The 12,641-nt window shown below is 50.5% G+C and overlaps 1 protein-coding gene across 2 annotated transcripts in view; it reads right to left on the bottom strand.

Annotated features, from left to right (window-relative positions):
• Positions 1-100: 100 nt before the first annotated feature.
• GON4L (gon-4 like) overlaps positions 101-12,641 on the bottom strand; it is a 41,341-nt gene continuing 28,800 nt past the window's right edge. Inside the window, exons 22-32 of one of the 2 annotated variants that reach the window (XM_081891288.1) lie at positions 10,767-11,040; positions 9,830-10,011; positions 9,063-9,260; positions 7,222-7,365; positions 5,891-6,034; positions 5,326-5,445; positions 5,091-5,216; positions 3,602-3,791; positions 2,014-2,773; positions 1,340-1,442; positions 101-574 (exon numbers count right to left, since the gene is read on the bottom strand). In XM_081891288.1, coding sequence (XP_081747414.1) covers positions 416-574; positions 1,340-1,442; positions 2,014-2,773; positions 3,602-3,791; positions 5,091-5,216; positions 5,326-5,445; positions 5,891-6,034; positions 7,222-7,365; positions 9,063-9,260; positions 9,830-10,011; positions 10,767-11,040 — 2,400 coding nt within the window. In that variant the 3' untranslated portion in view covers positions 101-415. Of the gene's footprint in view, positions 575-1,339; positions 1,443-2,013; positions 2,774-3,601; positions 3,792-5,086; positions 5,217-5,325; positions 5,446-5,890; positions 6,035-7,221; positions 7,366-9,062; positions 9,261-9,829; positions 10,012-10,766; positions 11,041-12,641 lie in introns of both variants that reach the window. The other variant, XM_081891289.1, reaches the window with a different exon arrangement.

The raw sequence follows: 12,641 nt of genomic DNA on the forward strand, positions 1-12,641 counted from the left end.
TTAAGCTCAAGGTATTTTCAAAAAAAGTCATCTGCCTGACCTTCAGGCCTGCAGTAACCTGACAGATTCTGTGCACAGAGGTAAGAAGGTGCTCTTCATCTTCTACAACAGGAATTACTTTTTATTCCTTAAAATACAACTGCCACAATAAATATTAACTCAGAAGCAGCACAAAGAGAGAATGTACATATTTTTCCTATTTAAAATATTTACACCAGCCATTATCCAAGAACGAGTGTAGCCTTCATGACTTCCATCACACAGCAGACCCCACTTTTCTATGGAAGGGGGAATCTTTCAAGGTGACTTCAAGTTTGATGCGGGAGGTGGGGGTCAGATGGAGTTCTCTGGAGTCAAATGCAAACAAGATTGCCCAGCCATCTCCATTCCTCTTCAGTAGTACTGGCTCACGCTTTCAAAAGCCTTGCTCCTCCTGCTCTTCCTCAGAGAGGACTGGGTCTTTGTCAGAAAGCTGGTCAGTGTTGCTGGTGCTCATTCCATCTTCTTCATCCTCTGAGCTGACATCACAAGCCGTGTGAAATAAAGTCATCAGTTCCCTGAACCGATGGGCGACCTGAGAGCAGAACAGGGTTGTAATGAGACAAGCAAATTGCCTCCAAAGCTAATCTACTCTGACAGCTGATACTATTTCAATTTTTTTAGATGAAGGTAGGAAAGATAAGCAATGGCACACTAACTTCTACCCTAAATCCACCACCGAACAAGAAATCTGTAATTCCTGGCTCGTAGAATAAACCCTGTACAGTGGTACCTCTGGTTAAGAACTTAATTCGTTCCAGAGGTCCGTTCTTAACCTGAAACTGTTCTTAACCTGAGGTACCACTTTAGCTAATGGGGCCTCACGCCGCCGCATGATTTCTGTTCTCAGGTAAAGTTCTTAACCCGAGGTACTACTTCTGGGTTAGTGGAGTCTGTAACCCGAAGCGTTTGTAACCTGAGGTACCACTGTATTCAAATACAGGATAATGTGCCCCCAACAATTTGCCATGGGCATAGAGGGATCTCTGAATATTGCCAACGGTCTGGCTAAGATTGAAACACAGGGCTCTCCCTGCTCAGTTAAATTTTCTTCTTTGAAAGTGTCCTTATCTGTAAACTGCATTTCATCCTGTCACTCAGTGCAGATTTTTAAAGGGACCACAGCACACAATTTGCAGAGCAGCTCGCCATGGATCCTATTTGTTTTGTGAAATTGGAAATACATGCAATCCTAACTGCATGGGTAAAGTGTCACCAGTCGTATCTATGGACTCAAGGATTCTTAAGCTTTACAGAAGAACTCAATGCTTCCGAGAGATTTGTCTCCCCCAGGACTCACCTCCTCTGCCGTTTTGTTGCACAGCTGCTGCGAGATGGCACTGAATGTGTCTGGGTGAGCTCCAAGCTCCTGGCAGGTGGTCAGAATGACCCGGTCAGCCTCTCTGAAAGAGAAACACCTGACACTGGAAAAAGGGAACTGGAGTGGGCTGCTCCTTGGACCAGACTTCATGAATCCCACAAGGCTTGTGTTTAAGAAAGTCCTCATTGTTAGCCTTTAAGAGAAGCACACCATCCACAGGGGAACAGCTTTAAACTCAGTGAAACGGCCTACAGGCAGGGATGGTAAATACTCCTTGCCTGAAACCCTGGAGGGAGCCGCTGCCAGTCAGTGTGAGCTGCATGGACCCAATGGTCTGAATCAGTATAAGGCAGCTTCCTATCAGAAATGGAGCAATAGGGGCATGTTGGCAAAGGCACTATCAGGCTTCCTTGTTTTGCAACATCCCACCGATTACTGCTATTTTCTCACAGCCTACCTGTTTCACACCCCACACTGCTTTTTCAATCTTATCTGTACATCCTGATGTAGGACTGGGCTTTTCCTCAGTGCATCAAAGTGTTGGGGTCAGGGAACGCCTTATACCTCTGGGGACAAAGCAGAACCACTTATACGCGCACCCACCCCGCTTCTCCCCTAGTACTGGCTTTTGAACAAGGAAGCAAAAAAAGTACCTGGTCCACAAGACAACCTTTTCCCCGGTGGAGCTGACCTTGATGTTCTTAGCGCACACAGTCGCTTCAACTGCCCTTTGGTGGAGGTCATCTCCCCGCAGCGAGGCAGCCCGCTCCCCACCGCCTGCAGCCGGCAGCTCTGAGCGGTCACTAGCACACAGTCTCTCCGTGGCATTTCCTTTCTTCTCCATAGCCGGAGGGCTGCAAACTCCAGAGGCCACCGCTGGGGTCTGAGAGCCACAGTTTGCCGCTCCTGCTTTCAGCGGCGTGAGGTCCTTGGAGTGTGATCCGCAAAGATCCCTTCCTTTGGGCTTTGTATCCAGAGACGATGTCAACCTGTCCAATTCCTTGTCCTTGAGACACACTCGAGGAGCAGCTGAAGCTGTCCCTCGCAAGGAGCTGGACTGAACGGCAGGCTTTTGTGGCCAACTCTTGGCTAGAGGAGGGTTGACACCTGGGCTAGCTGCACCACCCGCTGCTCCTGCAAGAGTCTCACCCCCTGAAACGCCTGAAGAAGCTTCCCCGCTCCTCGTGCAGAGTCCTGCGTCACTCTCGCCTCCTATATGGCAAGAGCCACTTTTGGGTCGGTGGGGTTTCGGTGGGGCGCCCCTCTGCACCTGCAGCGTGGAAGAGGCAGCAGTACTAGGAGGGAACAGCTTGGCAGGATCGCTGGCTTTGGAGAGACAGGGAGGTCCTGGCAGCGCACCCCCTTCCGTAGGGGTCTCCTTGGGCAAAGGCAGTTTTCCTTCCACGCGAGAAGCTGGGAAAGAAGAAAAACAACAGGGAAAGGATTGTTCACACTCGCTTGCTCATTGCACAGCATTATTAGAAACTGTGGAAACAAAATACAGCACAAGGTTATGCAGATGGCACTGCTGAGATACGCTAAGCTTAAAAACTAGCATTAGGTGCCAATGCACCTTCCAGCCTGCGTGAAAATAGCCACAGCTAGCAAACTGGGGGTGCTTCCTTCAAGCAGTGCACACAGGCCCCTCAGCTTTACCTACAAGAGAGGAAGACCAAATTCATTTCGTAAATTTCTCTCGCGCTCCCCCTCTAAAGGGGCCCAAGGGTGGCAAAAAACAATGCAATCTTAACAAAATAAAAACTTTTTTTAAATGGCCATGGAATCTCCATCTTTAACTGGATTCAGCCTCGGTTTATAGCCACCCGAAGCCCTCCTTCCAGACACTCCTGAAGGAGTCTTGTGGTGCTGTAAAAGACTAACGAGGCTTATTGTGGGAGATAACACTGCAGACTAGAGCCCTCTTCATCAAAAAGGCTCTACTTCACGAAGCATTAATATACAGCCACAAATCTGTTTCATATTTAAAAGGTGCCATTTCTAGCGTGACATGTCAGGTTTAATAGTCAGCTTTGGTGGCTTCTGAAAATGTTTCTAAAGCACAGAGCAGAATTTGGACCTTGTCCTCAGAAGGGACAAAGTATGAAATCTTACACAGCCCCTGCCAGGATCCCCTCCCTCCTGCCCGCGGAGCCAGTTAGGAGGTTGCTTGGCACAAGATCCCAGGGCTGCATGGGAAAGTTCATGGGTCCAGGCTTCCCACACCTTTCACTCCCATCGTACCTCCTGCTGTGGAGTCTGCTCTCCTAGCGCCTGTCCTCATCCTGCTCTGGGGAGGCTCCCCGTCCTCTCTCTGCTCCAGACTCTCTTCCGCAGGCTCCTTCCCTTCGGGGCGAGGGCTCAGTTCGCGCTGGACGAGGCTGTCGGTGAGCTCCTGGGGATCTTTGTTCCTGTAGGCCTTGCCATCTCCTGCCTGTGGACCAATGGAAGTCCAAGAGCATCTCAGAACACCTCCTGCTCCAAACTCATGAAACTTGTATGCTTCCCTTTGCCACCCACCCCTAAAAAGCCATGAGACTCTATAGTTTGGCCAGGACCCCGGAGACCCAGGGTTCAAATCGCCGCTCAGTCATGAAACTCACTGGGTGTCCATGGGCCAGTCACAGTCTCTAAGCCTAACCTACTTCACAGGGTTGTTGATAAAATGGGGAGGAAGAGAGCCACCTTGAATACCACCTTGAATTCCTCGGAGGAAAGGTGGGATAAAATAAATAAATGTAGATGAACTCCATGCCTAAGGCAGCAACCTTAACCCTTCATCATCCAGAACCACATGCAGGCAGCTGAAATGGCAGCAACAATATGATTACAAGGTCCAAATGGAGATTCTCAGGCTGGGTTTGAGATGTTACCATTAGTATACAGAGTTTTTAACAGTTTGAGACCAGCTTATCTGGAGGGTTGGCTTAACCCACAGATGCCCCCTCAACCACTTCCATCCAGAAAACTTCATTACGCATCTGTAAGGATCCAGTCTTCACTCTGGAACTCTGCCTGTTGACATTAGGCTGGTACCTTCCCTGTATTCTTTTCGGCACCTCCTAAAATCCTTTCTGCTTAGGCAACCCGGATGCCTAAAGTTGACGTGCAATTTATTCTGGAATGTAACCGCTGATTTTGTTCACTTTGCTTTTTTACAAACTAGTGTTTGACCTTTATTTTCACTGACAATATCAGTGCACTTTTTATCTTCGTAATTCTCTTGGAGGTTTTATTTGCAGCTAAGGGGTTGCAAATTCAGTTAAATAAAGAAGTAATAATAAATAATAATAATAATAATAATAATAATAATAATAATATTGATACCCCGCCCATCTGGCTGGGTTTCCCCAGCCACTCTGGGTAGCTTACAGCACATAAAAAAATGTAAAACATTAGACATCAAAAATGTCCCGATACAGAGTTGTTGTTGTTGTTGTTTAAGCTCAACGGAATCAGCACTTGAAGCCTTTTCTCATAAAGAAGAGACACACAGATGAACTCACACACATAGGAACCAAGAGAGCTGAATCAGGCCATTGGTCCATCAAGCTCAGTATTGTCCACACTGACTGGCAGGGGCTCTGCAGGGTTTCCGATGGGAATCTACCTGGAGACGATGGACTGAACATGGCACCTTCTGCATATAAAGCTCTACCACTGATCTATGGCCCAGTGCGCTGAGCTAAAGCCCCGGAGTCTCACGCTCCCTCTGCCATTGCTGTGGACTGACCTTGTTGCTGCTGCTGCTGCTGCAGTGGCTGCAGGTCCTTCGCTTGCTCCTCTTCAGCCTGAGGTCGCCGCTCCCCTCGTGGCAGGAGCAGCAGCACTCCTTGGCCCCCTCGGCCCACTCAGACTCCTGAAATCACACACAAGAGGAGAAGAGGAGCAACCCTCAGCGGGACAGGCAGCAGGGAGGAGGAGGTCTCAAAAGCAATGCTTCGCGCCAAGGGCTTCCCCAGTCTCACCTTGTCAATATTCTGCCCCCCAAGCTCCTTCCTCTTCTTATTTTTCGCAGTCGCGTGGATTTTGGGGGGGTCCTCCTCCTCCTCCACATCTGGCAAGGACACCTCTTCAAATCCATCAAACTAGGAAAAGAAGCACAGGAGCCATTGTCAGGTAGCGTGGTTGGGATGCAGGGAATCCCTGAAGCTTAAAATTCCACACCCCTCACCGTTGCTATCGGAGCTCAGAGCCGCTTCTCCCCGCAACTCCGGAAGGAAGAAGAAGAAGAGTTTGGATTTGATATCCCGCTTTATCACTACCCGAAGGAGTCTCAAAGCGGCCAACATTCTCCTTTCCCTTCCTCCCCCACAACAAACACTCTGTGAGGTGAGTGAGGCTGAGAGACTTCAGAGAAGTGTGACTGGCCCAAGGTCACCCAGCAGCTGCATGTGGAGGAGCGGGGAAGCGAACCCGGTTCCCCAGATTACGAGTCGACTGCTCTTAACCACTACACCATGCTGGAAAGCCGTGCAAAAAGCAGGTGCCCCCTCTCCCAACCTGCACAGGAAGATCAAGGGATAACCCCACCTCATACTCTTTCTCTTCCGTCCAGTTGATTTCCTCAAAATCTCCCAGGCGGTTGGCCGACGGGCGCAGGTGGTCGAAGAAGACGGAGAACTCATCCTGGAGGTGGTCGTGCCCCTTCAGCAACTGCCACATCTGGGTCTTCAGCTGCACAGAGACATTTAAAGGAAACAAAATAAGGAGAGGGGCAACTGATACCTGAATTACAGGTGCCTTCCCCCCCCATAACAAAATGGCCCACTGGGGTGGGGGGAAGCGAAGGATCCAGCCTACTGGCCAAACCCTGTTTGCCCACCCCTGTGTGGAACATTTGCAGCATTTGTCCAATGTCTTTTTTCTTCAATCCCTTCTTATTTAGTGGTTTGGAGCATTTGTACCCCACTCTTCAGCCTAAAGGGCTCCCAGAACAGCTTACACACAATCGAAACAAGGCAGCCCATACCTTCAGGCTTACAATACAAAAACACACACACACACGAAAAGGACAAAGGAGGGGAGAGGAAAATCAACATCCAACCAAGGCACTAATTTCAATGTACCGTATTTTTCGCTCTATAAGATGTACCTTTTCCCTCCTAAAAGTAAAGGGAAATGTGTGTGCGTCTTACGGAGCGAATGCAGGCTGCGCAGCTATCCCAGAAGCCAGAACAGCAAGAGAGATAGCTGCGCAGCGCTGTTCTAGCTTCTGGCTGAAGAGGCTGCACAGCTGTCCGAGAAGCCTCTTCTATCCCTCTTCTGGCTTCAGGGATAGCCATGCAAAGCCTCTTGAGCGCAGCGGGAGTGCTCCTGCCTCTTTGCTCAAGAGGCTTTGCATTGCTTTCTTGTTTCTTGTTTCCCTCCTCTAAAAACTAGGTGCGTCTTATGGTCATGTGCGTCTTTACAGAGTGAAAAATACGGTAGGTTTTTCCTTCATGGTTAACCAGCTAGCACGGTCCAGGGGCAGGAGGAGATTGGTAGAGATGGGTCTCCAGCGAATGTGATGAAATGAGCCCTGCTACCTATCACACCTTCCCAAAGCTAGGTAATTCTGTGATCGCAGCTTTGCATGGGTGGAGGGGAATAAATGAGTGGAGAATGGGTTTCCTCAGCTCTCCATTTATTCGTTTTCTCCCCACTGTCCCACAAAGCTGCAATTACATACGTAAATTAAGCTTAAGAGGAGAGTTACCTGTATATCCATGTTACAGACAAGCCAGGAAACCAAAATTTGCAGCAATGTTGTATTTCAGCCACAAGAAAAAGCCTGCAATTCCCACCACAGCCAGAATTTGCTGAGGGGACAGGACACAGAGAGAACACGCATATTTCCCATGAGCATCTGTAGGTCTGCTTACCTCGATTATCTCCTGGGGCAGGCACTCCCCACAGCCCTGCAGCACTTTGATGATCTTCTGGTGGTGGGAAGGGTTTTCCGCAAAGCAGATCTCCAGTTGCCTAAGGAACTTCCTGCTCTTCTCAAAAGCTTGTTGCTCCTCAAACTGCCCCAAGGAAGAGAAACAATCGTCACTGTTCATGTGCCATCTTGACATCACTGGCACTGTCCAATCACCACCTGGGTTCTTTTTTTGGGGGGGGGCTCCAAAAGTGAAATTCCCTACCTGGCCAGCAGGTGGCAAGCAACAGACAACAAACCCAGGTGCAGATCAGTGAAGCTGTACAGCTGTACCACACAGAGAAGAGAGCTGATGCCAGCAGAATCAGGTACCTGCTGATGCCCCTCGCCCTGGCAAAGAGCCCACTGGTCCTGCCCCCTCCTCTTCACAATTGCCACCTGCTTGCCCTCTCGCTCAAACCCAGACAACAGTGCAAGCAACAGATGCCCCAGTCTGCTTGCTCAGAAGAAGTCAGAGCCTTCAGAATCTCAGCTTTTGTTAGCAAGCAAAGTTTCTAGTCCCTATTGCTGAAAAGATGCATTGTACTTCTAGTTTTGTGGGCAAATACTGGGGGTGGAGGGGAATGTCAGAAGCCAGAGGGGTGGGGAAGTAAGATTTCCAAGAGATCAGCAGGTGCCCAGTGTTGCCCCTGACCCCCAATAAGCTAGACATCATAACCTCACATACAAGAACTAATTTATAACAGGGCACAGAATGCAGGTGGGAAATCTGCCCCCTTCCGTGCAGCCCTTGGTCATGTGAGAAGGCATCAGGGGGAAGCAGCTCCCAAGTGAGGATGGAGTGGCATGCGAAGGGCAATCACACGCCTTTTTAAAGACCACTTACGGCCCCAGTAACTTTGCAGTAGGAATAATTTTTTTATTTGTACCCCGCCCACGTGACTAGGCTGTCCGAGCCACTCCAAGCAGCTTCCAGCAAAAGCATAATAAAGCATCAAACGTTAAAACCTTCCATATACAGGAAGTTTGAAACTTTTTCTTTTATTTGCTGTTTTCCCTTTGATATAGTTGGAAGAATGTATTGTTGATTCATATACAATACTGCCTTTGATAGGAACTCCCTAAGTGTGGAGGCCCACTTCACGTATCTACCACCTGAAGTCCCACCATTGTTTAGATGCTTTCTAAAAGCTGTATAGTTATTTATCTTCTTAATAATAATAATAATAAAATTATTTATACCCCGTCCTTCTCAGTTTAAAAACCGGGCTCAGGGCAGCTAATAGCAAATATAAAACACTGATCAAAATGTGACTTAAAACCAGCATAAAATACAACATAAAGTGCAGCATCAATATCAATAAAATTCAAAAATTCAGGGGTCATTGGGGGGGGGGACAAACAAACCCCAGTCAGTAGACATCAAATGATCACCAGGGCTAACTGGCCAAGTTGGTCCTATTAGGGCCAGCAAGGAGACAGGGAAGAATTTAAATGTGGGGTCCCAGAAAGGGTTTCTTCATAGAAGAGGAAAGGGGGAAAGGGAATAGAGGATCCTTGACATCTGATGGGAGGGCATTCCACAGGGCAGGTGCCACTACCTAGAAGGTCCTCTGCCTGGTTTCCTGTAACCTCACTTCTCGCAGTGAGGGAACCGCCAGAAGGCCCTCATAGCTGGGCCTCAGTGTCTGGGCTGAATGATGGGAGGGAAACGCTAAACGGGCTGAGGCCGTTTAGGGCTTTAAAGGTCGTTGTAAGGTGGGGTTGCCGATTCAAGGCAGCAGCACCGAGTGAGCCATCCTTGAACTCCCGACCCCCAGCTGCCCCAGCACATCTACATACCAGCCCGCACTCCAGGGCCTGCTCGGGCAAGAGGAAAGCAGCAAAGTCAGTGAGCAACTGCGGCCACTCCCTTAGCAGGTTCCGCAGCCCTGCGTAGAGGTCGACGGCCGTCTGTTTCTGGGCGTTGCTCTCGAATTCGTAGATGATGTGCAGGAACTCCTCGTACTTGCCAGGGACGTTCCGCAAGGCCTCGCGCACCTGCGGAGGAAGACGCCGGCGTTAGGTCAGACGGAGCGCAGGGAGAAACATCGCTCGTGCGCAGAGTAAACCCCAAATCCCAAAGCAACTACACAAGCCCACAGGTCGGCAGGCTTCATTGCAGAGCTAGGCATCAGCCGCTCCCAAAGGAGGCAGCGAAAGCCACCGAATGGATGGCTTTAGAAGAGGAATGGCTTTAGAAGAGGAATACCAATGGCTGCCAGCCCTGATGGCTACAGTTTTGCTCCACTGCCGGAGACAGTATGCATCTCTCACTGGGAATCCCACATTTGGAGAAGCAAGAGGAGCCATCAAGGATGTGGTCTAGCCAGGAGAAAGCACTTGAAGGAAGGTGCAATGGGCTATGAAGAGGTTTGGCCTGGGAAGAGTCCCGAGGGCCAGATAAGAGAGCTATCGGGGGCCACATCTGGTCTCCACGCCTGAGGCTCCCCGGTCTACAGGACCTAAGCGGTCTCTGGTTTGGTGAACATCTGGAACTCTCTCCCGATTTAAGGTCACTTGCAACTCTACATCCCGACATAGCAGTTGGTGAGGAGGCCCTTCCTTACCCTGCTCAGGTAAGCCTGGGCAAAGGCCAAGTCCTTCTGCTCCCGCAAGGGGTCCCTCTCCAGAATGTCTTCATCATAGAGGAGCAGCAGCTTGGAGGTGTCTTTGCTGGCACGAGCCCGGCCTCTCTTTGCTCGCGCTCGGTGGGAGCCGCGGCTTTTGCCCGGTGCTTTGGTGCTCTCTCCTGGAAAAACACAGAAAGTGATCCGATCGCAGTCCGTGGAAGAAGCTGCATGTCCCACTTTTCCAGGGTTGCCAGAGCTGCCTTCTGCGTGGCAGATCTCATCATCAAGCACACGGGGGTGGCGGGGAGGGGGGGAGACCAGGTAACAGTCCAGGCTACGGCCCCCTCCCATGGCAGGAAGAAGCAGAACAAAAAGGAGCAAATACATCTTAATGCACGAAGTGACTGAACAGGAGCAAAACTTGGGTCATACTGTCTTGTGAGATTTTGATTTCAATATTGTGCTCTGAGACCCTAGGATGCATGGCAGAATAATGATACTGATAACAACAACAAAACAATTATTATTATTATAATTATTACTACTACTACTATTATTATTATTGGAATCTCTCAGTCCTGATTCCCTCTAAGAGATCCAGGCAGAGAGCCAAGGGGGATTTATTTATGACTCACTCTCTTTCTCTCTCTCATGCACACATACTTTTCAACTTGTATTGAGGCAGGGCCACAGTTCAATGGTAGACCATCTGCTTTGCATGCAGAACATTCCCAGGATCGGTCCCCAATGGGATCTCAAGGTAAAGCTGGGACTCTCTGCCTGAAACCCTGGAGAGCCGCTGCCAGTCAGTGTAGACAACACTGAGCTAGATGGACCAATGGTTTGCCTTGGCAGAAGCCAACCTGCTCTGTTCCTGTGTGTCCCAAGGAGACGGGGCCAGGTCCTCTCCCCAATTCTGCCATCTGCGACTCACCTGGGGCGTCCCTGCTGGGCTCCACCTCCGGGGCAGCGCAAGTGAGGGCGAGAGACTCTGCCGGCCCATCTCTGGGGTCTGTGACCTCGTCAGCCATTTCGTCCTCTTTCTGCAAGCTTTCCGAGTTCTCCCCTTCCCCTTCGCCTTCCTCTTCCTCTTCTTCCTCCTCCTCCTCCGGCTCAGAGTTCTCCTCCTGGGAATTCTCCTCCTCGGATTCACCCTCCTGGCTCAGGCGCCTCTCAGAGGCCAGCCATGTCAACTTCTCCATCGTCTCCTGTAGCGCACAAGGACCAAAGCATCTTGTCAGCTCTCCGACATACCGTACTGTATTTTTCGCTCCATAGGGCGCACCGGACCATAGGGCGCATCTAGTTTTTAGGGGAGGGGGGAATAAAGGGGGAAAAATATTTTTCCCCCCCACCCCAAAGAGCAAAGAAGCCAAGACAGCCAGCGGGATCTATCCCGCTGGCTGTCTTGGCTTCCTCTTTAGCCATGCACAACCTCTCCAGGCAGGAGAGGCTGCGTGCGGCTTCGTTTTTAGCTGCGGGGCTGGGGCGGCGGAAGCCCGAGCTTCCCCCGACCCCAGCCCCCAGAACAGGTCTGGGAGCGGAGGCAAGGTTGTGCAGCCTTGCTGCCGCTCCCGGAGCTTGCGGGCTGGGGGAGCGCTCTGAAGGTTTGCGGATAGCTGCCTGAAGCCCAGGGAGTGCAGTGGGGGTTGGCACTGCGCTCCCCGGGCTTCGGGCTGCAGGCTGCTATCCGCAAGCCTTTGGAGCCCGGCGGGAACTCCCGCCGCGCTCAGAAGGCTTGCGGATAGCTTCCTGAAGCCTGGAGAGCTAGAAGGGTTGGTGCGCACCGACCCCTCTCGCCCTCCAGGCTTCAGCGAAAGCCTGCATTCGCTCCATAGGACGCACACACATTTCCCCTTCATTTTTGGAGGGGGGAAAGTGCGTCCTATAGAACGAAAAATACAGTAATTCCCACCTCATCCGTGGCAGAAGCAGCGTGGTCCATTCTAGCTATGAAGCTGGAACTCAGCTAGGGCAGACAGTGACTCCTAGCGAAGAAGAAGCTTGCCAAACACCTAGAGGCGGCTCCTTACTGCCCCACCAGGTTCAGCCTGCTCTTAGCCAGCCCCTACCTCCTTACTTACAGCCAATCTAGGGGGAGGCACTGGCTATCAGCCTCCTCCCCTTAGCACTGCCCTTGTAGAATTCAGCTAGGAGGAACAAAACTAGTATCAGTCAGCTCCGCCTGTCGCTGGCGCCACCTACTGTTGGGCTCCCCGCCTTCCACCCCACCAGCCCCAACTGGCACCAGCCACCACTAGAGGATACCTCCACCCGTCCATTGGCCCTGCTCTGTTTCCGATTGCCTCTGGCGCCACCTACTGTTGGGCTCCCTTCCTTCTGCCCAGCCACCCCAATGTGTGAGACTCACCACTCGAAACCCATGCAAGAATAGGATGGCAAATGTATCTTCATTTTATTTTCTATCATTTCCTAATTGCTTCCCACAGAACACCCCTAATCCATTTGACAATAAAACAACACATATAAAGAGAAATAATTTCAAATTCTACATTCACTTTCCTTTCTGTTTTTGCATGTGCCCTACCCACCAATGACCTGCGGCCCTCAAAAGGCTGCCCAGAAGAGAATGCGGCCCTCGAGCTGAAAAGGGTTCCCTACCCCTGTTCTAATGGTTTGGGGAAAGAGAAAGGAAGGGAAAGGAACAGCGAAATGTATATCCCACAACCATAAGAACTAGAAGGTTGGTACATTCATGTGTACCTCTGCTTATTTCACACAAATACTAGAAAAATGAAAATCTAGAATCCAGATACACTGAAATCCACATCACACAGCAGATTCTATG

Source organism: Podarcis melisellensis (assembly GCF_964234715.1).
Source record: "Podarcis melisellensis genome assembly, chromosome: 16".
Taxonomy (NCBI): Eukaryota; Metazoa; Chordata; class Lepidosauria; order Squamata; family Lacertidae; genus Podarcis; species Podarcis melisellensis.